The sequence below is a fragment of the Mesoplodon densirostris genome, chromosome 2 (assembly GCF_025265405.1).
Source record: "Mesoplodon densirostris isolate mMesDen1 chromosome 2, mMesDen1 primary haplotype, whole genome shotgun sequence".
In the NCBI taxonomy this organism is placed as follows: Eukaryota; Metazoa; Chordata; class Mammalia; order Artiodactyla; family Ziphiidae; genus Mesoplodon; species Mesoplodon densirostris.
The window spans coordinates 126,144,571-126,171,765 of record NC_082662.1 but is presented as its reverse complement, the minus strand read 5'-3'; the positions used below and the strand labels follow the sequence as shown (position 1 = coordinate 126,171,765).

At 45.0% G+C, this 27,195-nt stretch overlaps 1 protein-coding gene across 1 annotated transcript in view; it reads left to right on the top strand.

The window, feature by feature from the left end:
- KIF26B (kinesin family member 26B) overlaps positions 1 to 27,195 on the top strand; it is a 480,495-nt gene that overhangs the window by 168,582 nt on the left and 284,718 nt on the right. The window contains exon 3 of the mRNA XM_060088379.1: positions 11,828 to 12,364. Within this exon, the coding sequence (XP_059944362.1) occupies positions 11,828 to 12,364 (537 nt within the window). The remainder of the gene's footprint in view (positions 1 to 11,827; positions 12,365 to 27,195) is intronic.

The following is a 27,195-nucleotide window of genomic DNA, read 5'->3' as shown; positions in this document are numbered from 1 at the left end:
GCTCATCTCAGTGACTTTTCAGTTCAGACTGTCTCACTGAAGATCATTATGGAAGAAAGAAGGGTAAGAGGTATTGTTGACTATTCTGTGATTAATCTATTCCACCCTGAACAAGGAAACAAATGTCTAATGATAGATGGTTAAGTTCTAGGCCTCCAAGCCCAGATCTTATAACTAGGTCTTGGAAGTTGTTGATCTGTTAGATGTTTCCAGTACTCCCCCTGCCAAGGGTGTGTGATGTCATCTCTAATGTATCATGAGTGGAAACAGAAATGTCCCGTCGGGTCCTCATCCTCTCGGAGTCTCCTCCAGCTGGGGGCACTTATGGCCAAAGCCTCTGTGACTTCCCTCACCAAACCCAACCGGCATGGAACCTGGCACATCGTCTGTGCTACATAATAAATGTGGTTTTCACAGGAACAAAGAAATCCCTGGTCTTCTCTATAATTGCACCAAATTACATCTCAGAGGTGACTTTTTCTTGTCATGGCATTGGTTTTCTTTCTCCAAGAGGGAAACTGCAAAGTTACCATGATGTGAAATCTGGCCAGCGGCTTGAAGGGATTTCGTAGTCCTAGCAACCTCAGCAGCACCCTCTCAAACCCAGGCAGACGGCAGAGCCAGGTGTGACTGGGCTCCGCTGCAGCTGCCTGAACCCCGACCGGATTTACGGTCTCATGTGGGCAGGACCTTGGGGCTCACGTCAGCCTTTCCCACCACACTCTTGGAAACAGCGAGTGGCCCTGCCAGCAGTGCCTGTCGTACCAGGAAGGGCAAGGGCATGCGATCCAGATACGAGGGAGGCCCGAGGCTGGGGGCGGCAGAGTGAGGGGTTTAAAAGCCTGGGGCCAGTGCCCGCCCTGGGTTCGCCCACCCACATACACTGTGCTGGCCCGCTTGTCGGCCACCACCCAAGAGTCAGCATAGAGCCTGTGCTTTTTAGAGTTTAGCGTCTCCACACTTAAGAGAAAACGAGGTAGATGAGAGCCCAGATTAGCTTCTGGATTTAGAACACCCTCCTCGTGGTCCTGCATAGAGATTCCTAGGAAAGCGTGTGAGAAAGAAGCAGGGAGAGGGCTCAGGCCAGGGTTTCAACCTCGGCACAACTGACGTTTGGGCCTCGATCATTCTTTGTCATGGGAGTTTTTTCCTATGCAATGTAAGACATTTAGCAGTATCCTTGGCCTCTACCTACCAGATGTCAGTAGCCCCCTTCCAGTTGTGACAATGAAAAATGTCCCCAGGTATTTCCAAATGTCTCCTAAGGGTCAAAATCACCAGGGGTTGAAACCACTGGATTAGGGAGAGAATTTGGTGAAAAGACATTTGCTTATATCTGTAGTCTTGGGCTATGTCCCAAGAGCCATTTATCATTGTCTTGAATTATTGTCTAGAAAAAGCGGAGGCCTGAGGTTTTCGGAGGCGTTGCAATCCATTGGCTGGCATGGAGAGCTCTGCAGGAAATGGTCAGCTGCTCTTCAAAGGCCACAGCTAGGCTTAGATACTTGAAAGGGAGAGGTACCTCTTCCTTCTTCTCCCTCCCTGTCTCTTCCTCTGTGACACTGAACCACTGAATCACCCGGGAGGCTTGTTAAAATGCACCCAGAGCTCCACTCCCCAGAGATTCTGATCCAGAGGATCTGGGAGGGGGCCTGGGATCTGACTTGTTCTGAACTTCCCAAGTGCAGGGGCAGGGGTATGGGTATGGGGTGGGGTCTGGAGGCAACACCTTGAGAAGCAAGGCCCCAGAGGGATGTCAGACACAATAAATGTTCCCAGTCCTCTGAGGACGCTAAAATCTAGCATGAAAAAGTATAAGGAAAAAAAAAAAGACTTTAGCACAAAGCAAAAAGTGATAATCCGTAAGAAAGATGAAGCTAATAGATGTGGGAACCCCTTACACTGAAAAGAGACTCGCTCACTCACTCATTCAACAAATACTTTCTGAGTGCCTACTCTGCTTCAAGCATTGCTCTAGGCATTAGGGAGTCAGCCGTGAATAAAATAGACAAAAGTCCCTGCTCTCATTCAGTTTATATTTTGTAGGGGAGACAGTGAACAGACTTTCTAACTATAGATCACGTAGAGAGAAGGCAGAGCAGAGGGTCAGGGAATGCTGGGGGTGGCTTGCAGCTGTAATTAGGTGGTCAGGAAGGCCTCATTTACAAGGTGAGATTTGACCACCATGAAGGTGGTAAGAGACAGTCAGGCACGTATGTGTAGGGGCAAGTTTTCCATGCAGAAGGAAAAAGAAGTACAGAGTCACTGAGGTGACAGTGAACATTCCCTGTGTGATCAAGGACCAGCTCAGGCTCTTGTGGCTGGAGCAGAGTGAGTCAGGGAGCAGGGGCAGGAACGGAGGTCGGAGAGGGAACAGGAGGCCAGGTCCTGCAGTGCCCAGTGCAGAGACTTTGCCTTGACTCTGATGGAAGTTGGGTGGGGATGTGGGAGGATTTGTAGCCAAGGAACGCCAGGATCAGATTTAAGACTTACAAGGATCACCCTGGCTGCTGTCTTGAGTAGACTCCAGGGGGGCAAGCAGAGAAGTTATCATTACTGTTGAAATTATGGTATGGTTTCTGCCCCCTAGGAATTTACCATGATGGTGGAGATAGAGCATGTACAACTCTAACTAACAAGGAAGTGTTTGCTAAGTGACGTGAATCACTCAGACCAGAGAAGTGTGATGGAAGCGCCTTCTGGGAGTCAGACTTCATGGACAAGTTGGGCCTTATGATGGAAAAACAAGATTTCTTTTCAGCTTAATGGGTATATGATTGACATTTAGTAAATGGTACGCATCTGAAGTGTACAATTTAATATGTTTGGTCATATGTATAGACCCATGAAACCATCACCACAGCAGTGAACATATCTATTACCTGCCCCCCCCAAATTTTCTTGTGTTTTACAGGCAGGGTGGGAATTATCATCAGGGCAGGAACGTAATCAAAGGCACAGAGGCAGGGAAATGCAGGGGCTTCTATGGGACAGAGGGAAACCCACCCTACCTGTCCTGCAGGGTCACACGGGGAACCGGAGAGAGATGTCTGACAAGACAGCTTGAAGTAAATCACATGGGGCCCAAAATACTGGGTTGCAAGGGTTAGGTCACAGGGGGACCAGCAGAAGTGTTTAAATTTGTAGTTTATGGTCAAAACAGAGTTTATCTGCTAAAACTTCATCTTTTAGAAACACCAGCAACAACATCAAATTTTAGGTACTTTATCTTTTTGTAGTAAGTCCAAGGAAACATAGCCAAGTAAATTTCTGCAGTGTTTCATGCATACAAAATCAATTAAAGAAAAAAGAAACATTAGGCAATTACATAATTAGATAATTAACAGATTCCTTAGTAACCTTATACTAATACAACTACTTACAGATCAAAAATAAATCCATTTGCCACCTGATGGTACATTATAGCCCACACATAAAAAATACATCTAATCTAGATAGACTTTAATAATTTAAAGGTAAAATTTTATCATGTCATACTAGAGTCATGATTAGTTCTTCATATTTGTAAAGTACAGCACATTATTTTTGTGTCATGTTGAACATGAACTTTAAAGTTAAGGAAAACATTTTAAGTAGGTGTTATGAGTCTACTCTCCCATCCTAAGTTCTTAAACTATTTTTGAATGGATCCTTTTCCCCCAGGGCCGAGAGGTAGACTGGAGAGCAAGATTTTCAGGTTTGAAGATAGGTTTGCCAATGTGAAATCCTCTTTCTCTTTCTCTTTCTCCATCTCCTGGGTGGAGTCTGGCAACTCCTTGGAGACATTGGCCAGTTGATGGCTCTGTGATCCGGCTTGAACAATCAGCACCCGCTTTGTAGCATCACCCACTCCTGAGGGAGAAATGAGGAATACTTTTCAGCGAGAGGCATCATAGTCTCAGTTCCATGGAAATGAATGACTCTTGGATTATTTCACCTCTTAGGAGAGAAGGCTGGGAGTCATCCAGTCCCTGCTCAGGGATATCAGCTCAGGACTTCCAGGGACCCACTCCTATTTTGGTTTCTTTCAAAAAGACCTGACTTCCTCTAATGTAAGAGGTGGTTAGCTGAAGATCGCAAGTTCTCTTTACCATCCCCACACCTCTTAATTCCAAAAGTGCTTGCTAAATCCTCCTGGATATAAGTAAGCCCCAGATCATTGTTGTTCTCATCGTCACCGTCATCTGAAGTACCGAACTGATATAAACATGGTACTGCTTTAGACACTGAGAAGTGAAACACTGAAAATAATCACCACCATTATTGAGCATTCCCAAGGACCAGGACTGTGCTAAACATGTTGCATATATAATCCTTACATTACTCAATAAAATAGGGACTCTTATCATTTCCCATTTTTACATTTAAGGAGACTGAAGCCTGGATAGGTCACACAGCTACTAAGTGATGGAGCCCTGTCTCGAACCGTCCATCCTCTCTACCAAACGTTTTCAAAAGAATCGAGACATTGTCTGTGCCATCCAGTTGGAAAAGATGAGAGACATAGACAGAAAAATTTCTCTGGTCATTATGAGAAATACCTCACCTATTCTTTTGAGTAATTCATGAACTTTTCTTAATCACATTAAGTTCCAATTAAAAACCTCCCTTTTCTTTTGAAGCAGATAAGTCTTATCATCTGCAACACTTTTTCACATGTTGCAGCAAGCAGCCCTATTAATTGCATCCTGCCTGCATCTGGCGCTCCCAGCAGCCTCCCGTGCTGAAGAGAATCATTCAAACTGAAGTGCACGTGCGTCTCTAATGGGCCCCGCATCTCTCAGCTTGTAACCCAGGGCAGGATTGCTTAGGCTGTGCACAGTCACTATGGTCCAGGTTAATTTGGTTTCTCATGTAGAACAGCTTTGGTCTGACATTTAACATTTCTTCCTTTGACATTTTTTTTTTTTTTTTGGCCTCTCTCTGAGCTCATTATCCAGCATCTTTTACATTCATTCTTTTTTTACACGCTAAGGATCAGTGCTTGTGTCCAATAGTGATGACAAGCCTGGGGTTCGGATGAGGCCTGGAAGGCCAGAAGGAAGTTTCACGTTCATGGAGCCGGTCTGTGGGCCACCTGTGATTCCAGGGCCTGACCCAGCTGCTGTCACTACAGTGCTGGTTGTTTGGGCTGTCTCAGGCCTCACGGGAGCAAGCTCTAATTGTAACACACCTGGTCACCTCTTTTTTTTTTTTTTTTTTTGCGGTATGCGGGCCTCACTGTTGTGGCCTCTCCCGTTGCAGAGCACAGGCTCCGGACACGCAGGCTCAGCGGCCGTGGCTCACGGGCCCAGCCGCTCCGCGGGATGTGGGATCTTCCCAGACCGGGTCACGAACCTGCATCCCCTGCATCGACAGGCGGACTCTCAACCACTGCGCCACCAGGGAAGCCCTGGTCAACTCTTTTCATGCCCCTCTTTCTCTGTGTCACTAACTTTGGAGAATGAGCCCTGCTGTGTGAAACTGAGTGAAGCACTCAGGGATTTTGAGTTTACGCCGTGTGTCAGTGAGAATGGCAGCCCGTGAGGGTGGTCACTCTTCTCTGCAAAGAGTGTTGGGATGTCATTGCTTGTGACAGTCTTAATTTGTTCCCCGGCTTCCCTCCCAGGTTGTCATATGCCTTGTTTGTGGGTCTGGGAACTCCGAACAACAGGAGTAAAGGATACTGATGTTTGTCAATTCCTGCTGGGTAGATTCAGTATGATGGCTGGGTGAGTAGAGTCTCATGTGAGAGGCTCTGGGTTCCCCAACCCTTTGCATCCCCCCTTGATCTTGCACATCCCATCAAGCACGTGTGGACAGTGAGATGCAAGTTCAGGGGCTGATGAGCACGGCGGAACCAAATCTTCCTGAGGAAGAAGTTACACCCACTGGTTGGCATTTTGGGGGTATCCTTAAGTTTCAGGTTTTAAAGTCTTCTTTCTGCCAGTGGCTAAGTGAAATTTGTTTTTTCTTCTTCTGAAATTACCAAGGTGAAACAAACCCAGTTCTTTTGAGAGACCTTTGAATCCAAATATTTGAATGTTTCACTGTGAATGAGAATATTTGTTTTCTTGGGTTGGATTCACCTGAGCTTTGCTACCTATTGTTTTGCAAACTTCCAATTTTGCAGTTTCCATTAAAAACAGAGGATCATTCATATTGACACCTGCCTTTGGGGACAAAACTGCTGGGAAGAAGGCTGAGATTCATGAGAAAGAAAGGACACGGATAGGGAATGCAGCAGGAGGTGGGGAGGGGGCGGAGGGTGCAGACCCTCGTGTGGAAGGATTACAAGGCGTGTGAGGGTAAATTCCCTTGATCTTCTGGGAAACTGCCCGCGGTGGGGAACAAAACATTGCATTCTCGGAGTTCTAGCCATCATTCTGGGCCTCACGGGATAGCATTTATGGAAGAAGAAAGTTTAGGAACAAAGTGGAAAGAAACTGCCTTTGAAGAACAGCTTAAATCTTGTTAAGCTTGTCACTAGAGGCCTCTAGAATAATAAACCAGGAGCAAACATCAACAGGAATTTGCACAACACATGCTGGACGCTGACTCCAGCTGTTGCTTTCCTCGCAGACCCAGAGGCTTTGCAGAAATGCACTCCAAGTACTCTTTTGGCTAAAATAACCTGGAAAAAAAATCCTGTCCTTGCAAGTGGCATGAGTGTTTATTGCCAAACAGCCCATCCCTCAGAGGATGAAGTGGGACAGAAAACAGTGAGGACACTAGTAAACAGCTTGGTTTGCCTGGGCGGTAGTTCTTGTTTTCTTGCTGGGGTTCCAGAGTCTCTACCCTCATTAGCAGCCATGCCTCACGTGTTGAAAGCTGGCTGCCGGCTCTTGGAAAATAAGCATGCTACCTACTTGCTGGGGGGGTGTCTAACCCTGCTGGACCAGGTGTGTAGTATTTAATCTGGAGTTTTCCTTTAGGTAAATTTCTCTTGGTTTCCCGATGATGAGCTGGCCTGATGGTTAAAAAAAAATTCTTTGCATATAAATATTGTTTTCTTGGGAACTTAGGAAAAAGAGTAATAATAGATTGTGTATTGAGGCAAGCAAATAGAGAATCTATCTTAATAGTTTAAGGAAGATTCAAATAAAAGGAGGATATCCAGATTATGGTTGACTCACGCTGGGCTCTTTAGCCAGGCAGAACAAATACAGTTGGAAAACTTTGGTTGAATTCTTTCCACTTATTTATCTCATAAATATTTTTTGGGCCCTTACTATGAAGTAGACACTATTCTAGACTTGGGGGAATTAAAGATGAAAAGAATATTTCCTCTTAGGGTGCTGACAGTCTAACAGACAAATAGTTCTACAAATAAAGACTACAGACAAGAAGATAGCTCTTAGAATAGAGGTGCAGGAAAGCAGGATAATGACATGATCAGATTTGCATTTTAGTTAAATCCTTTTTTTGTGTGTGTGTGTGGAGGGAGAGTTTTGAGGTCAAGGCTAGAATCAGGGAAACCATGATGTGAGAAACGCTGAAAGCTTCCTCATGGCAGTGGGCATGGAGAAGAGGGACAATTCAAGAGCTTTTAGGAAGGACCATCAACCACACTTGGTGATTGGATTAGAGGGAAAAGGAGGAGACTTCTAGCCTGGGTGCCTGAGTGGATAATAATACTATTTACTTCAATAGTGACTATTGGAATAAGAATAGGATTAGGGGAAAATAAAATTAATTTTGAATTGTCAGTTTGAAGAGTATCTGGATGATGTTTTCTAGGGGGCTGTAAGGCTCAGAGTTCAGGAGAAGGGCCAGGCATGGATGGAGATGGAGAATTCCCAGTCAATGGGATACAGATGGCTATGGAAGCCGTGGGTTCCGTTGCCCTTGCCTGAGGAAGAGAGATTTAGTCATGATCTCTTAGAGCAGTCTGCCAGAAGACATGTGAGTCAATCTTTGAGAGCCATTAGATTACGAGAGCCCTAGGGGACATGGCAGGACACCTGTTTCCTGAAATGCCCCTAGAAGAAGTGGAAGAGCACTAAAGGGATTGGAAAACCATTGTCTGGAGTTTTCTTTGTTCTTTTGCAGCCGTCACTAAGTGGGCAGATTTAGGTGTCTGCACATTAACTTCATTTATCCCTAACCTTCCTTCTAAGAACCTTTATCAGCTTCCTCAGTGTGTTCTTGAATTCCTCTTCATGGTACACGTGGGATAATAACAACTTTGTATTATTTTTGAAAGATGAGAATCTTTTGGGCACAGAACACTTATATTGAAAGTTTAGGATGAAAATGTTGCCCAAGTGCTGTTAGCCCATTTTCAAAGGTGCTGAAATAAAAATTATGACTCCAAAAATAGAGGTTTAGCCATTCATGGATTCCTGTTATTCCCATTTGACTATTTTCTGAAGTCACGAGATGAATCGGGACTAGACAATATGAATGTGTTTGAAGCCCATGAACTAGGTAGCATGCCAGACTGCACACTTAACTCATCCCTTCTCTGAGTCCAGGTTTCTTTTGGTGCCAGCTAAACCAGAGGGCACTCCCACAGTTCTTCTTGTGTCCATGTCAGGAAAGCTCAGTAAGTGTGAGCCATCCATGATTCTGAAACCTTCTTTTCTCCCTGTTTATTACTACTCTCCCTTGAAGCAGTATTCCCTTTGTTCCAGCACTTACAGAAAGCTATGTCTGTTGACCATTCCTCTTCGAAGTTTTGAGTTGCACTAAAATATTTATACTGTGTAGACCAGCACTTGAAAGGGATTTTAGTTTCCATACGGTGTATCTTTTGACTTACTGAGGCCTTTTGATGATAAGAACTCACATAAAGTTTCAGATCAAGGGTGGCTTAATTTAGGGAACACCTCTTTGACATCTGTCAGCAATTGAAGACTCATTAAAGCATTAATCTCCTCCTTCCTCTGGATGAGACAACAGTGGGTTCTGGGCTCTGCCACTTGCTGGCTGTCGGGGGGCCATCCTGGTGGTGGGCTCAGCTCCGGTGCTCAAGGTGATTTTGTAGACCCCTCGGGAACTGGGAGGGGAATGCTGGGCTCCATGGGTCTGAGTGTGTGCCGATTGGTCCCAGACTAGAGGTGGCAGCAAGGCTGCATGGCATTTGGCAGTCCAGGAGCCAAGTGGGTTCCCTGGAGGGTGAACTCAGAGAGAACCGGAACCGCTCTCGTGCATCCCAAGATCCGCGGCCTGGCACATTGGAGGCCAACATGCATTGCTGTGGCAAGTCGAGCAGCAAATAGCCATAGGCTGAGTGAGGAAGGAACTGCTTCAAGGGAGAGCAGTGAAAACCAAGAAGAAGAGAGAAAAGGAGTCCCCAGCACCAGGCTGTTTTTGTGGAGTGGATGTATCTTTTCTGCTCCAGCTGCAGATGTCAAGAGTCACATCTAGATTCTACAAGGATCTAAAATAAACTATGATGTGTGGATGGGACTGATCTTTTTTTATTTTTATTTTTTTGCGGTACGCGGGCCTCTCACTGTTGTGGCCTCTCCCGTTGCGGAGCACAGGCTCCGGACACGCAGGCTCAGCGGACATGGCTCACGGGCCCAGCCGCTCCACGGCATGTGGGATCTTCCCGGACTGGGGCACGAACCCGCGTCCCCTGCATTGGCAGGTGGACTCTCAACCACTGTGCCACCAGGGAAGCCCCAGGACTGATCTTATTGCTGCCTTTTTTTTTTTACTGTGATGCTCCCTCCTGGTGATTGGGTTAACCAAAATATTCTAAGTCAGCAATTAATTTGAGGTTTCTTGAGACCAAATAGTTTGGTGCCTTAAAAGCATAAGCCATGGGTGGCAGATTGCTTTTGAATGCAAGTCTCTGATTTCTCATGCTGCCTCTAATTATGTAGTAGACCTGGGAATTAAAAAATGACTTACAAAACAGCTACAGGATAAAATACCATGTGGTCATTAAAAAAAATCACATTTTCAAATGACATATATTGACAAGGGAAAATTCTCATTATGTGAAAAAGCAAGAATCTATATCTTGACACATATGGGGGCCCAAATACTTCCTTTTGAATAAATGAACATTTCGTAGATGAATGTGGCAAGAGCCTTAAGTCTGGGCAAACTTATGAGTCCATTGATGAATATGGCTCTTTGGCTCTTGAAGTGGAAAATCATGGACTAGAGGTCAAGAAGTCTGGTTGTAGTCCAAGCTTTTAACCCTTTTGGAGCTGTTTCCTTATCTGGAAACTGAGGTAATGGTCCCTAAGGGGCCCATTTGGGTCCCACACATGCTAAGTTTTGATCGGGGACTCCGGACAAAGCAGCTCTCACTGAGGAGGGCGCCGCAAGCCGGTCTCATGTGGTTTGCATTGCTTCGTCAGCCAGACTTGATCCCCCTTGACCTCCTATTGTTTCCCATCATTTTCTATGACCGTCTTGAGTTTCTACCTCCTGAGTCACTCCTCGCTGCTGCTGTGTAAAGAGGCCTCTTAATTTATTAATCAGTTAATCAGTGCACGCTGAAGAGCTGTTCAGGGTAGTTAAACAGGGAAAACAAAATGCTGGAGCCGATAATCAAGATGGATCGTAATTAAGGGTGACCCTCCCACCGCTGATCTCCCTTCCCACCCACAGCTCATCAAACTCCAGTCAGCCCTGATGGGGTTTCCACCCCAAAAAAGCTCCAGCACATTTCTGAAGGGAAGCTTTTCTTCCAATGTCCTAAGGAAAATAGGTCTTGAGATAAGCCTCATCAATTACCTGCAGCAATTGTGGAATCTCAAAAGTTCAACCAGGTCCCCAAAATAGCATAGTGGCTCCGTCCATATATGCAGACACTGTCCTCTCCTGTCTCCCTTTCCCTACACAGAGTCATGGAGTTGGAAGGACCTTACAATAAAGATGGGCCATGGCCTTGCGTGACAGATGAGAGGTTCAGTGAGGCTAAGTAAGTTGTCCAAGGTCACACAGCTAATTGGTAGCAGAACCAGAACTAGAAGCCAAATATTTTGATACCCAGTTAACACACCTACTGCTTATTTCTCTGTGCAGTCTTGCTTTCCTATAAAAATTAAAGCAAAGTAAATGAAAGAAATCATCCTCATTAAATTCACTTTCTGATTTCTTTTAGATAAGGGCTTCTGAACGAAAGTGTTTTTAATAGTTTTAGATGAAGTTTCTGGGGAAAAGTATCTTGGACTGTTTATCAAGGAGACCTTTTTTTTTGATGGATCAGGATATCAGACACATGGGTACAGGCATGGCCAGCCTGCCATGGAGCCAATGGTAAACAGAGTGAATGTGTAGGGGTTTGCTGGGCTGCTGGAGAGGCTAGATCTCTGGTCCAGAATCTGTTTAGTTTGGTTTTCTTCCAGTGGCACTTAGCACATGGTGTTAATGAGGCTAGGATTTTCTTAGAATAGAATCTCTGTTCTGGGTCACAAGTAGTACCACCACCTGCTGCCAACTTTCCGTAGTTCATGGGGGCCCACAACGCATTGGTCCAGAGTGACTGCACTCACCCCTGCCAGGCCCGGACGACCATTTGTGTCTACTTAATGACCACCTTAGGAGCATCCAGGTATAGCTATAATTCTTTAGTGGACACAAGGGGAAGAATCTGGAATGTTCTTATTTGACTGGCCTGGTAAGGAGGATGCTTAGAAAGCTTTTTTTTTTTTTTTTTAATTCCTTAAAGTCTCCACTATAACAATGTTACATTTGTCAAATGTGTTTGTCAACTAGAGGCTCGTCTGCCAGTCTTGCTGCTCATTTCTGCTGGATGTCAATCAAACAGTCAAACTCTTTGGGTACATCTAGGGCTTAACTCAGAAACCAGGCATCTGAATTGCGCTTACCAGCCTTGATTGATAGGCTCTCCTTATTTTTTTGTTTGTGTGTTCTCCAGGACCCTGCTTTCTCGGCTGTGATTCACGACAAGCTCCAGGTCCCCAACACCATCCGGAAGGCATGGAATGACAGGGACAACCGCTGTGACATTTGTGCCACACACCTGAACCAGCTGAAGCAGGAGGCCATTCAGATGGTGCTGACCCTGGAACAGGCGGCTGGCAGTGAGCACTTCGATGGCTCACCTGGCTCACCCCCAGCCCTCTCCAACATCCCCACTCCAGTGGGGTCCCGGCACATGGTAGGGCTCCAGCAGCCCAGGGATTGGGCCTTTGTGCCCACCTCCTATGCCTCCTCCAACTACACAGCCTTCATCACCAATAAGCATAGCAGCAAACCCAACAGCCTTGGGGTCAGCAATGGGGCGGAGAAGAAGAGTGGGTCTCCAACCCACCAGGCCAAGGTCAGCCTCCAGATGGCCACCAGCCCCAGCAATGGGAACATCCTCAACTCAGTGGCCATCCAGGCTCACCAGTACCTGGATGGCACCTGGTCCCTGTCGAGAACCAACGGGGTCACCCTCTACCCCTACCAGGTAAGTAGTCTCCGAGCAAGAAAGGGCAGGGCTGGCTACAGTTAAAGCAGAGAAGTGAGCAACACTTCCTGTCTCTACTTTGTATTCCTGGGAACTCCCCAACTCAGAGCCTAATGTTTCCATGTAGCCCTACTGAGCAATGCTAAATAGAGATAAAATATATGCGGAACCAGTGATCCAAGATAGCGCTCTGTTTCCATTGTCTCTACCCTCTGAAGGAGAGGTCGACTCCCTTCCTAATCTCTCCCAACTTGATAGACCTTAACCCTTTTCTATTTGCAACCCACCTTAAATACTGTGGGATTAGGTGACCAACCGTGTGTTCCCCTTTTCTTACTTTCTCTTCTCAGTTATTTAAATTAGCATGTACTTTCAGGTTTCCCTATAGAAATAAGAGAGCAGGTCTTAAATCTGCCAAGGAATCTAAAATATTTGTCTTAATTTTGCTAGTGTGAGTTTTCTGTTGGAAGAGGGTTGACTTTACTATATGTGTTCTCTATGTCCCTAGAGTCACTCATGTGGGAAGCAGCAGAAAGTGCTGACTGTCGTTCTGGGGTGGAGAGGTGACCAAGGTTGTAGAGTATATTAGCTGGGGTAGGTAATTGGGGTGGCAAGTGGTCTCGAGTTGTTTCTCGCTTGTGTCCCTGTTGTGTGGGTTGTTTCACCTTCCACTCTGATATCGGGACTCAGCCTCCTTCATCTAGCACGTCACCCTTTTCCAGAGGCCTCAGAGTCTTCCACCAGACCTTGTACAACCAGCCAGGAACTGGAGGAAGAGAGAGAGTGGAGGATCTCACAGGGACATGTGGGGACCCAGCCTGGAAGGGGCAAGAATTCAGTCTCCAGGTCGCACCTTCTCTCAGGGGAGTCTGGGCAGGCCGATCTGTCCATATGCTGAGGAGAAAAAAGGAACACGCTGAGTGAACACATAGCATAGTTTTTGTTTCATGGGGCAAGGGTACCGGGAAACATAAATTGAGTTAAGTGTGGCTGATAAAATTCCTTGTGCAATTTCTAGAGTGTAGAGGGGAATATAGATTTTTTCTCTTGATATCTTGAAATGAAAGTGAGGAGTGTGGATCATTATCTTAAGAAGTTAGCGTTCTTGGGCTATCAAACTTTTCATTGCCTGGATGCTTTGTAGTTTATAAAATACAGAGCACACATCATTTTGTTTAACCCCCCAGTAGGCCTGTGAGGTCGGAAGGGCAGATGTTAGATCTTTCTTTTACCGATGGGGATCAGGATGCTTAGAGAAATAGAATAATTACCTGTGGTCACAGAGCTGGTGCCAGACCAACACCAGCTCTCCCCTGCCCAGGAGAATGGCCTTCCCTGCCACGGCTGCTTCCAGCTTTTTTTTTTTTTTTTTTTTTTTTTTCCTTTTTGCGTTATGTGGGCCTCTCACTGTTGTGGCCTCTCCCATTGCGGAGCACAGGCTCCGGATGCGCAGGCCCAGCGGCCATGGCTCACGGGCCCAGCCGCTCCGCGGCATATGGGATCCTCCCAGACCGGGGCACGAACCCGTATCCCCTGCATCGGCAGGCGGACTCTCAACCACTGCGCCACCAGGGAGGCCCTGCTTCCAGCTTTCTTAGCTTACTCCAGAGCAATCTCTGGTCAACATATCTTGCAGATATGGTTTCTTTTCAGATGTGGCATACCGAGGGAGAAGACTCCTCTTTTGACTTGTGGGCGCCTGGCTGCCACTTCACCTTTGGATAGAATTTTCTGGGTTGTAGATATAAATATAATGAGGAACCACTTGCACCCTGGGTGGGGCTTCATAGTCTAATGCTTGAACATAGCCATCTATAGGGCAGGAACAGAATAGCTTCTTTCCATTGTTGAATAATATGCTTTTTTTTTTTGGTTTGGAGTTTAAAAATAGACAATTCTGAAAATTATGAAAAAGGAATACATGTCTGTTGTAAAATAAAATTTAAAAAATATGAAACAGTTTAAGTAGGCCTTTAAAAATCAACATCACCCAGAAATAGACTACCTAACATTTGGGTGTACTTCCTTCCCAGGATTTTCTACACATGCACTTTCTAAAATTGTGATTATGTTCAGTTCTCTGATCTGCTTTCACTTAATATACTAGGTGCATTTTCCCATGCCATTATCTATTTTTCTAAAATATGATCTTTAATGGTAGCCTAATATTCCATTATATAAATACTACCCATTATATGAGTATGCCCTAATTTATATAACCAAACGTCAATTATTAGAGTTTAGGTTTTTGCTACTATAAATAAAATGCTCTGGTGCACATCCTCTACCCAGGTCATATTTTCTACACATCCTGGGCTGTGCTAGCCACATACTCATGTTACACACACAACTCACATTTCACCTTCCAGCGCCCTAAAGCACTTGTAACGTGTATCAGGTGCTAGTTAGAAGATTCAGCTGCTGCACAGCACTGATGAGTGAGGACAGAAGAACTTGGAACTGGTGCTTTCATATAAAATATTCAAAGTGTGGGGAAAGTTTGTGTAAGGGGGAGAGCTGAAGATTCAGCTTAAAAAATGTGTGCAATAATTCTTTCTGCTCCTCCTTTTTTCCCCCTACCTCAGATGAAAAAGAATTTCCTGTACAATAACAAATGTTTATTAAGCTCTACCAAGTGCCAGACACTCTGCTATGTGTTGCTGGGGACTGCTGCTATGGTCTGGAAACCCAGGCTCCTGTCCTGTGGCCCTTAGGGGAGGTGCACTGTTTTCTTTTTATAAATTTACTTAGTTTATTTTTGGCTGCGTTGGGTCTTTGTTGCTGCACGCAGGCTTTCTCTAGTTGCGGTGAGTGGGGGCTACTCTTCGTTGAGGTGCGTGGGCTTCTCATTGCGTTGGCTTCTCTTGTTGTGGAGCACGGGCTCTAGGCGCTCGGGCTTCAGTAGTTGTGGTGCTCGGGCTCAGTAGTTGTGGCTCGCGGGCTCTAGAGCTCAGGCTCAGTAGTTGTGGCGCACGGGCTTAGTTGCTCTGCGGCAGGTGGGATCTTCCTGGGCCAGGTCTCAAACCCGTGTGCCCTGCATTGGCAGGCAGATTCTTAACCACTGCGCCACCAGGGAAGTCCCGGAAGGGGGCATTATAAGCCAGGGAGGTGAGTGCAAGATAGATGCCCAGTCTGCTCTGAGAGCGTGCAGAAGGGCTCACAGTTCAGCCCGTGGGGCAAGGTGGGTTGATGTGGCCAAAGCCAGATACAAAGGTGATTCCCATAAGCCACCAACTTGAGATTGCCCTGGGTAAATTGGATTGCTTCTTTCCAACTCAGAACAGGCTAATTCCTGCATTTTCCCTGAGCAGTAGTTAAAGGGATCAGAGGAAATCTCTCTGGGATCAAGAGATTTGGTGCCTGGCTGTGAACCAGTGTCCCCGTGTCATGACTATGTCTTCCTGATGCCCCAGAAGGGGGGCTCTGGGTCTGGCTAGACTGAATGGCTCCTGTTACGGACATCTCCCGGCAGTAAATATTCTGCAGTTCACAGTCTGGCCAGCTCAGCAGAGATGGGTGACTGCTCTGAAAGCTGACCTCACTTTTCCTGCTCACCCTTACTCCCATATCCCTCCCCCCAGAGAAGATGGCCCTCTGGCTTAGTGCCAGAGCTGTTCCCTGGGCAGAGAAGCATCTAGACTTTGTTGCTGCCGCTGGTGCTGCTCCGCACCCACAGACCTGGAGCCTGTAGAAGCAAGGGAGAAGAGGACCCTGCCCTTCTGCCACTTAAGTGCAGCGAAGATGACAAAAATGAGGACAGGCTTTGCGATAGTGAGCAGGGTAAAACCTCTGTGTGGGTGATAGAAGGCTCCCTCAAATCCCTCAGTTCCCCTGTTTCCTACACCACTGTGTAGCAGTCTTCAAAGGCTGCAATAGGAAGATTTCTTGATTCTCTTTTGCTGTATCCTTCATGTTTCTCAAATACCTCCAGAAAGAGTGGGAATCTATAAGCATCACAGATAAATATGTATCTATCCAGAGAGGTAAGAAAAACAGTAAGTTAGGAGACACTCAGGTTATATCAAAAATGGCAAACAAACCACAAAGATAATTTTTCATTAAATATCATAGCAAGCTGATGTCACAGCAGTTGTTAAGATGGACTGTTTCAAAGAAAGACTTTCTTTTATTAACTTGCAGACATTTAACACCATCAATACATATATATGGAAAGCAGAGAATGCTCTAGAACTTTCATTTGATCACATGAGTTTTGACTTTGAAAAGACATGTCTGGATTATTTTCTTGTAGTTCACAACAGATTAATTAACTCTTTTGAGTGACAACTGCTTTTGCCTGATTTACATTTATTATAGTAAGTACATGCAGGAGAGACTTTACATAATGCTCATAATCACAGAATGCTGGTGATTACTATAGGATGGTAATTGCCTTTTGCATCATGGTGGGAGATTTGGAGATGGTCCTGCCTAGTTCAAGTCCATGGCTCCACCATCTGTTGAATCTCATTTTAGTAGCTTAACATTTTAGTCTATTTCCTTATGAGTGAAATCCCTACCTTGCAAGATAACATGGAGAACAATTAAGGAAAAAGTATGAACGTATTTTGTAAACTGTAACGCAGGGGAACAGCTATCAGCTCCCTTATTGCCAGAGGAGAAACCCAAGGTTGAGAGATTGGAGGTTTCTTTTGGGTAGAGCTTCCTGATTATGTTTCATGTCTTTTTCTCATTGAGAACATAGATTCATTTTATTCTCCTATTTCTGACAGCAACTAACATTAAAAAAATGGCTGCTCATTAGGGAAAGCTCCAATCTCAAGGAAACACTAAAGTTGTTTCTCCTGACTGGCCCTAGATTTAGGAAAAAATTCCAGGCTATAAGACCTATCCAGACCTCAAGGTTTTTGGTGGAAACCACCAGTTAATTGGCTCCAAGCTAATCTTTAACCTGAAGTATCTTAATGATAGTCAATAAATCCTTGGAGGCAATGAAAGTAGTCCAGGTGGCTTTTTGATGTCCCCCTCAATACAGGGGCATTTGAAAGGGTAGAAGAACTTTATTTTATAGGACTTTGATAAATTGAACTTGTCAAGAAAATTCGAGAAGATGTTAGATTAATACGTAAGTAATAAATCCATAATGAAGCCTTAATGTGATGAAGTATTCAATGCACATTTCTTGATTTGAGGGAAAATGAGTTTGATAAAAATTATCCTGCTTTCTCAGACAACATCCACTGGAATCAGTGTTAGAGATAATTCCAAGCTGAACTCTGGTTGAAGTCAGTGAGGGATTGTCTTAATTATATCTTTAGGAATTCATTGTGCCTAGTGAGCAAAGGCATTATTGGAGTTTGTATTGAATATTTGAAGATGAGGGCAAGAGGCAGGCAATAGTAGCACCAACCTGGAAGCAGCTCCAGATTTGCTGAACCGTGCGGTACCTATAAGCCTTGCTCTTCAGAGGTCAGAAGCCATGGGAGGACTTGGTGCTGACCCTTTTATGGAGGACTTCCAGGTGCCCTTGGAAGAGGAAGGTGGACTCTGATGCTCACTAGTGCCCCAGTACCCAGAGGCTTTGACTGTGATGGATCTGTGGAACCTGGAGGCACATGGGTAGCACAGCTGATGCCTGCGGGGTGAGGTGCACATGTGCTCCTTCCTCACCAGGCCACTTTTCACGAAGGAGGAGGACAGGTGTTTGCAGTGTGTCAGCAGTGGAGGATTCCCATTCACGTTCTTTGCAGCCCTCCAGAGCTCAGCTGCCTGTTCCTGAAATATGCAAAGTGCCCTTCTTGGGCCAGCCCAAGTGCCAATTTGCTGCCCATCTGCTGCTGCTCTATCCAGCCAGGGCAATAGCATAAGATGTCACAATCTTTTAACATCATGGGTTTTTGTTTTTTCCTGTTTATACATGGCCAAATGAGTGTTATTTATCATCTTTATAAATTCTGACAAATGCTGAACACAAGAAAAGGAATCGGTTTATATACTCAGTCATGGACAGAGCATTTCTCAAGAATATGGTGCTCAGGGTGAAATTCCAAAAAAATCATAACCTCTTATAAATACGGACAGGGCCATGGGCTGAAGGGGACACCCAAACTTCATCAGTAAATTACAGAAATGTTTTTTATCTGGTCATTTACTTGGGTGGTAGGCTGAATAAGGGCCTCTCAAAGTTGTTCATGTCCTGATCCCTGGAACCTATGGATAGGCTACCTTACAAAGTAAAAGAGGTTTTGCAGATATGATAAAGTTAAGGATCTTCAGATGAGGAGATCACCCTGGATTATCTGTGTGGGTCCAGTGTAATCATAAGGGTCCTCATAAAAGGGAGACAGGAGGATCAGAGTCAGAAAGAGCAGATGTAAGGACAGAAGCAGAGGTCAGAAGAGAGAAGATGAAACCTTGCTGCCTCTGAAGGGGGAGGAAGGGGCTGTAAGCCACAGAGTGAAGGCGGCCTCTAAAAACCTGGAAAAATCAAGAATCAGATCCTCCCCTAGAGCCTCCAGAAAGAAGCAGCCCTGCAAGCGCATTTTAGATGTCTGACCTCCTGAACTTTACAGAATAGAGAATCGATGTGTGCTGTTTTACAATGCAAAACTTTCAGTAATTTGCTTCAGGAATAGGAATAGGAGATTAATAAGCATTTGGTAGCTGAAAAGCGGGAGGAGAAGCTAATGAGGTATGCAGACCGTGGAGCTGCTGTGGAAACCTGCAGGATGGCCAAGAACATGGGCTTTTCATCCCATACAACAAACTGCGTTACCCGGTGGATCAGACAGTACATTAGCAAGTCAGATTATTTCATTTGGGTGCCTCCACAGAATGAGAGGTTACTCAAACTGCGCGGATGGTTTTCAATTGTCTCAGATTTCCCTATTGTTATAGCATCATAATAACAAGCACATCACAGCCACTCTCCATCGGGTAGCTAGTAATTACCGTTATGTAAGTATCTCATATGTTGAAACTGCAGAAAACATTCGAAGCCGGGGGTGGGAGCGTTGGGGAGAGACTCGGCTGGAATATCTGTAGAAGGAAGCTCATCTTCTCTGTAGGGTCTGTTGACCAGAGTGTAGGGGTTTCATAGAACTTCCCCAGTATTCCTTCTTATGTCATCTGGTGTTTCGAGGGTTCACATGAACTTGAAAACACCTTGAAAATTGCAGAGCAGAAGGTAAGTATTGGTCGCTATCATTTTTTAATTTGGTAGGCAGAAGACAGCCAATGGAGATTTCAGAGCAGGAGAATGGAAAGATTTCCTTGCTTGACAGTGGTAATTCTCAAACTTGGCTGCACACTAGAATTGCTTGGAAACTTTAAAGAAGAATACCAGCGTCTAAGCCACACTCCAGACCAATTAAATCAGAATATCTCGGGTGGGACCCAGGCTTTGTTTTAACTGCCAGGGCGAAGAACCAGAGCTTTAAAGAACAATTTATCTGGCAGTGGTGTAATAAGTGCAGGGAAGGGAACAATGAACATGGATGGATGGATAGATAGATAGATAGATAGATAGTATATCAGTTTCCTAGGGCTGCCATAATAAAATTACCACAAGCCAAGTGGCTTAAAATAACAAAAATTTATTGGTTCATAGTTCTGGAGGCTAGAAGTCCACAACTGAGGAGTCGGGAGGGCCGTGGTCCTCTGAAGGCTCAATGGGAGAATTCTTCCCTGTCTTTTCCAGCGGGTGTTCTTTGGTTTGTGGCTGTGTCACTCCAGACCCTGCCTCTGTCTTCACAAGGCCTTCTCCTCTGTCTCTGCCCTCTTATGAAAAGGACACTGGTCACTGAATTTAGGACCCACTCTAAGGCAGTATGATCTCATCCCAACCCTTCACTAATTACATCTGCAGAGATCCTAATAAGGTCACATGCTGAGGCTCTGAGTGGACGTGAATTGCGGGGGGCCCTAGTTCCTCTCACTACATACAGATAGATGCCACGTAGATGCCAGACAGATGGATGGGTGAAAGGTGAAGGTAGCGTTGAGGAGGTGAGCACACCCATGCTCCTTCATTGCTGATCCACTTCTGAAAAAGGGAGGAGGTGCAGATGTTCACAGATGGTCAGCAGTAGAGCATTCCCGTTCTGTTCTGTGGAGGGAGAGAAATTAAGGGAAGGGGAAATGATGCAAAGGGCAAAGCCAAGAAGGTGAGGGAAGAGTCGTATCCACACACAGCCGTATCCAGATGGAGAATACCTCAAGAGTCAGGTGAAATGAAAAAAAAAAAATTCACACATGAGTTTTTTTTGTGGAGTAATAACCACCTCCTCCTCTGAACTTACATACTACCTTTAAAGTCAGCTGTGCTTTCACAGCCATAGGTATAAATGTAAATAGCACTTCCTGGAGCGCCCCCTGGGGTAGCTCAGCTCACGCTGAGCACCTAAGTTGACTAGTGCTGGAAAGGTTCTGTTCCTTTTCTACTGACCAAGCTGATCGTTTGGGTTAAGTTGGTGGAATGGTCTGTGTTTTTGTTTTTCTCCTTCAGAGATATTTCTGGGCCCTAGAAAGAGGCTAGAAATACTGAGTAAGGTGCTATGCTGCTTAAAAGTGTTTCTTATTCTCCCCTCGGTCCTTTGTGTGCGTGGGAGCTGAGAGGTGTGGGAAAGTGGTACTCTCTCTCAAGCAGAGGGGACCTGACTCACCCCTCTTCTCCAGCTCTCCGAGGCCAGGCTGGGGTGGAGGGCAGAGCTGAGGATTGCTGCATGAGGGAAGTGACATCATGCGGGAGAGAAGATTCCCTGGATGTGACCCTTTTTCACAGTTATCTTTGTTTTAGACAGCATCTCACCACCTCTCCCATTTGGCCATCCTCCCCAGCCCTGGTTTCCTCAGGCAGAATACTCGCTTTCTCAGTAGAGTTGAGGAAAGGAACCAAGCTCACTGTCCATAGTGAGCTACCCAAGGGGGTAACAACGGCTACTGCTTTTTTTAAATGACAAAGTAAACAGATTTTTTTTTTTTTTTTTAGGAACTCTGAGGCTGATACTTATCAATGAGTTTATCCAAGTCTCTGAGGGACTAGATGTTGGGTCACACTAGATTTGCAGCTCATGCACCTGAAATAGAAGTCCAGCTTCCTTGCTTACTGTGTGACCTCAAGCAGGCATCTTACTATTATTATGTGTCTCTATCTTCTCCTCTGCAAGGTGGTCTGTTGCAGAGCTGTTATGGGGATTATATGAGATGATGTATGTAGAACACTTAGCATCGTGTCTGACACGTTGGTGACCCCTCCGTGAAGGGACTTGATACTTGAGGACATCTCCTCTTGGTCAATGCAGATTCCCCAGACTCAAGACTGAATGGAATCAGGGCCCTCTTTTCCTATATAAGAACCAGTGGTGGATGAAAAAACAAGACCCAAACCATACAGTGATATTAAGCTCATGAAATAAATGTTACCCCATAACGTCAGCCACCTGCACGTAGTACCAGAAACCAGCTTTCCATATGTGCACCACATCTTACACGAGAAGGTCATATTCTAAACAGGATGATCTCATCCCATCATTAGTGAGTAAATTGATAAAATATTGAAAGGCCCATGGACCCATTTTTCTCCATTTTTGAAGATCTTTTTAAAGGAGGAGGGGCGGCAATATATAAACATGAATCACTTAAAATTCTACATAGTAGTAGAGGGTAGCATTTAAAATAATTCAAAAGAGTAATATCTCATTATTTTGGAGTTAACTCCCATTGAAAGAACACTTTGAAATAGTCCTCGGGTCTCTCATTCTTGCTTTCCTTAGTTTACACCTTTGGTAAATGTAATTGTGATACACTTGCATTCTTATTATTCACTTACATCTTTATTTATAAAATATGTTTTTCTTTTAAAAGTATTTTAAAATTATTACATAATTTGGAATCTTCAATAAATTGGAAACTTCAAGTCTGCTCTTTGCTTACCCCACCACAGGCACACACCTAATTAATTTTAAATTGAGATTTTACTGTGCTAACGGTCTTCAGCGTGACAAATTAGCATGCTTCTGTCTTATGGAGTATTTGTGAAGATTAGTTACTAAGTCATATATTTCTTATGCCTAAATCATTCCCAGGGAGTAATTTAGGTGTTTAGGAAGCATGTTAGTCACCATTTTTAGGACTCTGGAGACCATTTAGTGCATTGTTGCTGCAACAGTGGCCTCAAAGTGTTAACATACCCCTTCGGAAGCTTATCTGAGTGCCTGGGAGGGACTGAGATTCTGGGGAGGAAAAAGGTACCAGGTGAAAAGCAAACATAGCAGCAGCCATGTCCATATTAAAGGCTGTGACCAGGAGTTTTCTAATTACTAATCGGAGCCAATCTGACAGTTTCCATCACCTTAGCAAGGCTGGTTTCCCTCAGTCCCTGTGGCTCAGGCTGTGTGAGGAGCAGTATCAGTGCGAAGACTGAATCAGCCTGTTCATGACACGTTCCCTTTTTGTTAAAGCAAACAGACCCCAGAGACCCTAGTGGAAGCAAGATGAGAAGGCTGCCCTTGTGAATTACAGATGACAAACTGAGGCCCAGAAATGTCAAGTGACCCGCCCAAGGTCACGCAGCTAGAACACGCTGGAGCTGGGATTCAAAGAGTTTCCTTTGCACTGGCCCCTCCCCCCAGGGGAAGGGGCCAGCTCCCCACATTGGTTCAACATTCCACATCCTGGGGAGAGCCACTCACAGCACACTCTGCAAACATTTCTTTGGGGCAATTCTGAGTCAATAGGGCTTGCAAGTCCACGTTCATGTTGTATTGCTCTGCACGGTCATGTAGAAATAAATGCCCTGTGTTACATATTCTCGCTGGGAGGTGGAGAGGCCGGTGGGGACAAAGCTTGAGACAAAGATGGGCCAAAAACAAACAAAAAAGGCTATGGAAGCAATGCTGCCATCTAGTGAGACATGTTTTAGCTCATCTGAGAGACAGACTGAACACGCCTAATACTGGGAATCTCACCATGAATTATATTAATTTCCTAAGATGAATAAGAGGCAACAGGGCCCTTTCCTTGTCAACAGTGTGGTCTTAACTGAGCAGAATAGTATATGTTTAAACTCAATGTCCTAACACACATTCTTTAGAAAGGACCCCGTTGGCCAAGATCTCCAGTGAAGATGGAACTCGGTTTGGGGTAGTGGACAGGGTGCCCGGGTCTGCATGGAGGTCTGGCTCACCTGCTTATCAGCTGAGTGACATTTTACTACATAAAATATCAATATCTCCTTTTATAGTATCTCTCTCCTAAGATTGTTTTAAGGATTAGGTTCATTCATTCTAATTTTTTTTTTTTTTTTTACTTCTAAGCACTGGATTTTAATGAAATTTTAGGCACACACACACACACAGACACACACACATGCACACAAAATGAGATCCCATACTGAGAAATTCTACAAAATCAGCCTGATCAACTATTCATACAGCATGACTCTCTGCCTACCTGCAGCCTAACAAGACATTTGAAGGTGAGGTAGCCATACCTGGAACAATGCACATAAGCCTGAAGAAAAATGGTGGAACTGGTGATCAGAAGACTGAGGCATCCCTGTATCTGAGCTCAGTTTCCAGCAGTCATGATATGATGACCATCTTGAACACGGCTGTTTCGCACAGCTCACTCTGTAGCTTCAAGATTCATTCAGAACCCATTTCAGCTAAGATTGTGTATCGGAGGTTTTGTTGAAGACAACAGTTTTCTTGTTTTCCTCTAAGGACAGATTGCACTTTTTCAACTAAATAGCCTTTTTGGTAGAATGCTTCAGTGGCGTAGGTGCTTTGAGGGATTAATTGCTGCCGTCAGGTTAGGTGGACCACTCCCTCCAGACACGCTGTTCAAAATTCAGGGCTGAGTCACCGTTTATGAAACTGGCCATTTAGAAGCAGCAGCCATGTGGTTGAGTCCCTTAGGAGGTAAGAGAGGGACAGAGAGCAGAGAAATGAAAATTCTTGTCCACAAGTAATGAGTAGAAAAGATCGATGCGGGTAGCTGGTGCTTTGTGGAAAAAATGAGGGACAGGGGACGCTGGCCTCTAACAAGGGTAGTTTCGAAGCTTTACTGTTCTAGAAAAAGGGCAGCAAATCCACTTGCTACTGAGGAGGGGACACTGATAAGTTGCTGAGAGTGTGGCTGGTTGGCTAAAAAGGGCAGGAAGTGTTTCAGCCATCGAAATGACCTTTGCTTTGGGGACCGTGGAGATGGTAGAGTGCAATGAACCACAAATCTTAATTCCATCCCCACTTCTGCCACTTACTTCATGACCCTGGGCAGTTTCTCCATTTACGAAGAGGAAAACTGGAGTCCCATTCTACCCTCAGCTGTGGCAGCCTGTGAACAGACAGCTGAGCTTTTAACATTTCACACTCCCCTAGCGGGGTGCTCATCCTTTTTCTGGTTTGGTTTCTCTCCAAAGTTATCAAGTTCACTGTCTCTCAGCTTGCAATTCAATATGCACATATTGAGCCGTATGTGCATGTTATTGATTTAGTTTCATAGTAATAAGAATAATAATTACAGCTAACACTTACTGAGTGCACACCATATGCCAGGCACGGTGCTTGCTGCTTTGTGTGTTTTCACTCAGATAAGCTTCATAACAGTCCTCTGACGTAAGGAGATGGTGATGCTCATTTTAAAGATGAGGAAACTGAGGTACAAATTAATGTGAATAGCCAACCCCTGCACAGAGAAATCCCACACTTCTGAACTCCGAAAAATTTAGTCAACAAATGTGTTATTCAGCAGCTACTTAGTCATTTGTTGGAATTAAGAAGTTTGGTAGATAGCATTTCTACAAGTTAATAATGATATAAGTTTTATATTAATAGTAAACTTGATGAGGGAGTTCTGGTTTTATCTGACTTCAATATTAAGCAAGTCCTATCCTGACGATTGTCCTTATTTAGTTACTAGTCTTCGGTCTTCATTCTCCTCACCTCGCCCAGAGTCCCAGCTCTCTTTTTCTTTCTTCCTTTTTTATTTTAAATTACACAATCACCTCTTGAGACTTCTAAGACTTAATTACTTAGGTTGAAAATTATTCATACGTTTCCCCTCATTCTACCCTTATATTTTCATTTTAACACAGTTTATTTGTGTCTCTGAGAAAGGGTGGGCAAGGGAAATAAAAGGACTTGCAGTGAAGATCAGTCAGTGCTATCACTTGTTAGCAATTTCTAGAAAATATTTGGCAGAAAAGGCAATGGAAACTAAAATGGACTCATTAAAAAGGAAGTCACATATTTAAACATCACAAACCTTTCAACCTCTTCGAAGTAGCTGCTAACTTCTAATTATGCAATAGGCTCAGTGGAAAATGAACCAACACAGCATTGGGGGTTAATTGGTGTAAATGTATTAATTACAGTAACTACTCATTAAATGTTTTCTAGGGTATGTATGTTCCTAGCATAATATCTATTGAATACACATACACTGAATACATATATATTGTACACATGTAACACCTATTAGAACCAAGTATTTAAACTCTCTCGCATACTGTTACTTCATAGCACCCTGAATCTACACCCCTGCTTGTTATCATTAGGAAGGCACATCTGGGGACAGGATTACAAGAAGGTGGAAAGAAGAGCAGGTAGGTGAAGGCACAGTGATACCGTGAGAACGGTGGGTTGCAGGTTGGCGAAGAGGCAGAGGACCGAGGTGGCATTGAAAATGGGCCACGTGTGGGCTCCATTCCTACGCACCACGTACAGGGCCCTGGTAGTTAGGCAATGAGAAGCCACATGTAGATACAACTCTTTGGGTAGTAGGGTAGCAATGCTACTGCTAACAGGGAGAGAGAGGGAAGTGGGCAGACCACTGCGTTGGGAGGTGGAGAGGCCTGGAGAAAGACAGCAGCAGAGGGCTTGGGTGAGGGACGACTGATTCCATGGATGTTTAGGATAAAGCCCCAAGACCTTGAGGATGGTGGGGCAAAGAAGAAGATAGTTGAGGAGGACATCTGGGTTTCTGCATTGGGTGCCACATGGTGGTGAGCTGTTAACTAGTTCAAGGAAGGCTGAAGGGGTGAGGCTGGGGGAAGACACAAGGAAAGAGTTCAGGTTTGAATACCTGGGCTCCAGGATATCTGTGGGACCCTGGTCCAGAGGCAGATGTGAATGAGAGTCGGCAGGGTTAGAGGCAAGGCTGCATTGTGTCTAGGAGGTAGGTACAGATGAGGCTAGGCGGTAAGAGAAGCGGGAGAAGCTATTTCTTCCAGAGCCCAGGTCTTCCGGCTTTGGTTCAGTGTCTTCTCCACGATACTATTCTGTCGTGTCAGTACCTAGACATGAAAAGCAGGGTCATTATGTTATAACCACACTGTGTTAAGTCATACATTTATTCATCCATTCAGCAAATATTTTTTGAGCCAGACACCATACTAGTTCCTGGGGATACAAAGCACAGTGCTTTAGACAGCTGAGGTAGGGCTTTGCCTGTTATCAGTGTGTCTTGGTGTAGGAGGTCAGTGAGGGATGATGGGCTGTCCTAATCGGCTGTCCTTTATCTGCACGCGTGTGTGTGTGTGTGTGTGTGTGTGTGTGTGTGTGTGTAGGGGGGGCAGCCAGTAGTGTTCTTAAAGTGGCACTGAGTGACTCCTGTGGCCTCGATGGTGGGCAGGCTCTATGACCCTAACTACTGGACGGTGGGCTCAGGGAGCTCCTGACGCCCAGCTGGGTTGCAGCTATGGAGGAGAACTAGACCCTGACCACCCACAGTGCAGAAGAATCTCACTCTCACCCTCCTCCACCCTGATCTTGGTGTCCATAAACACTGCAAGGGTCACAGGGATCCCACTAACTGGCTTCACAACCTGTATTAGCATTGTTTCCTACTTTAAACAACCTCCTTTTTAA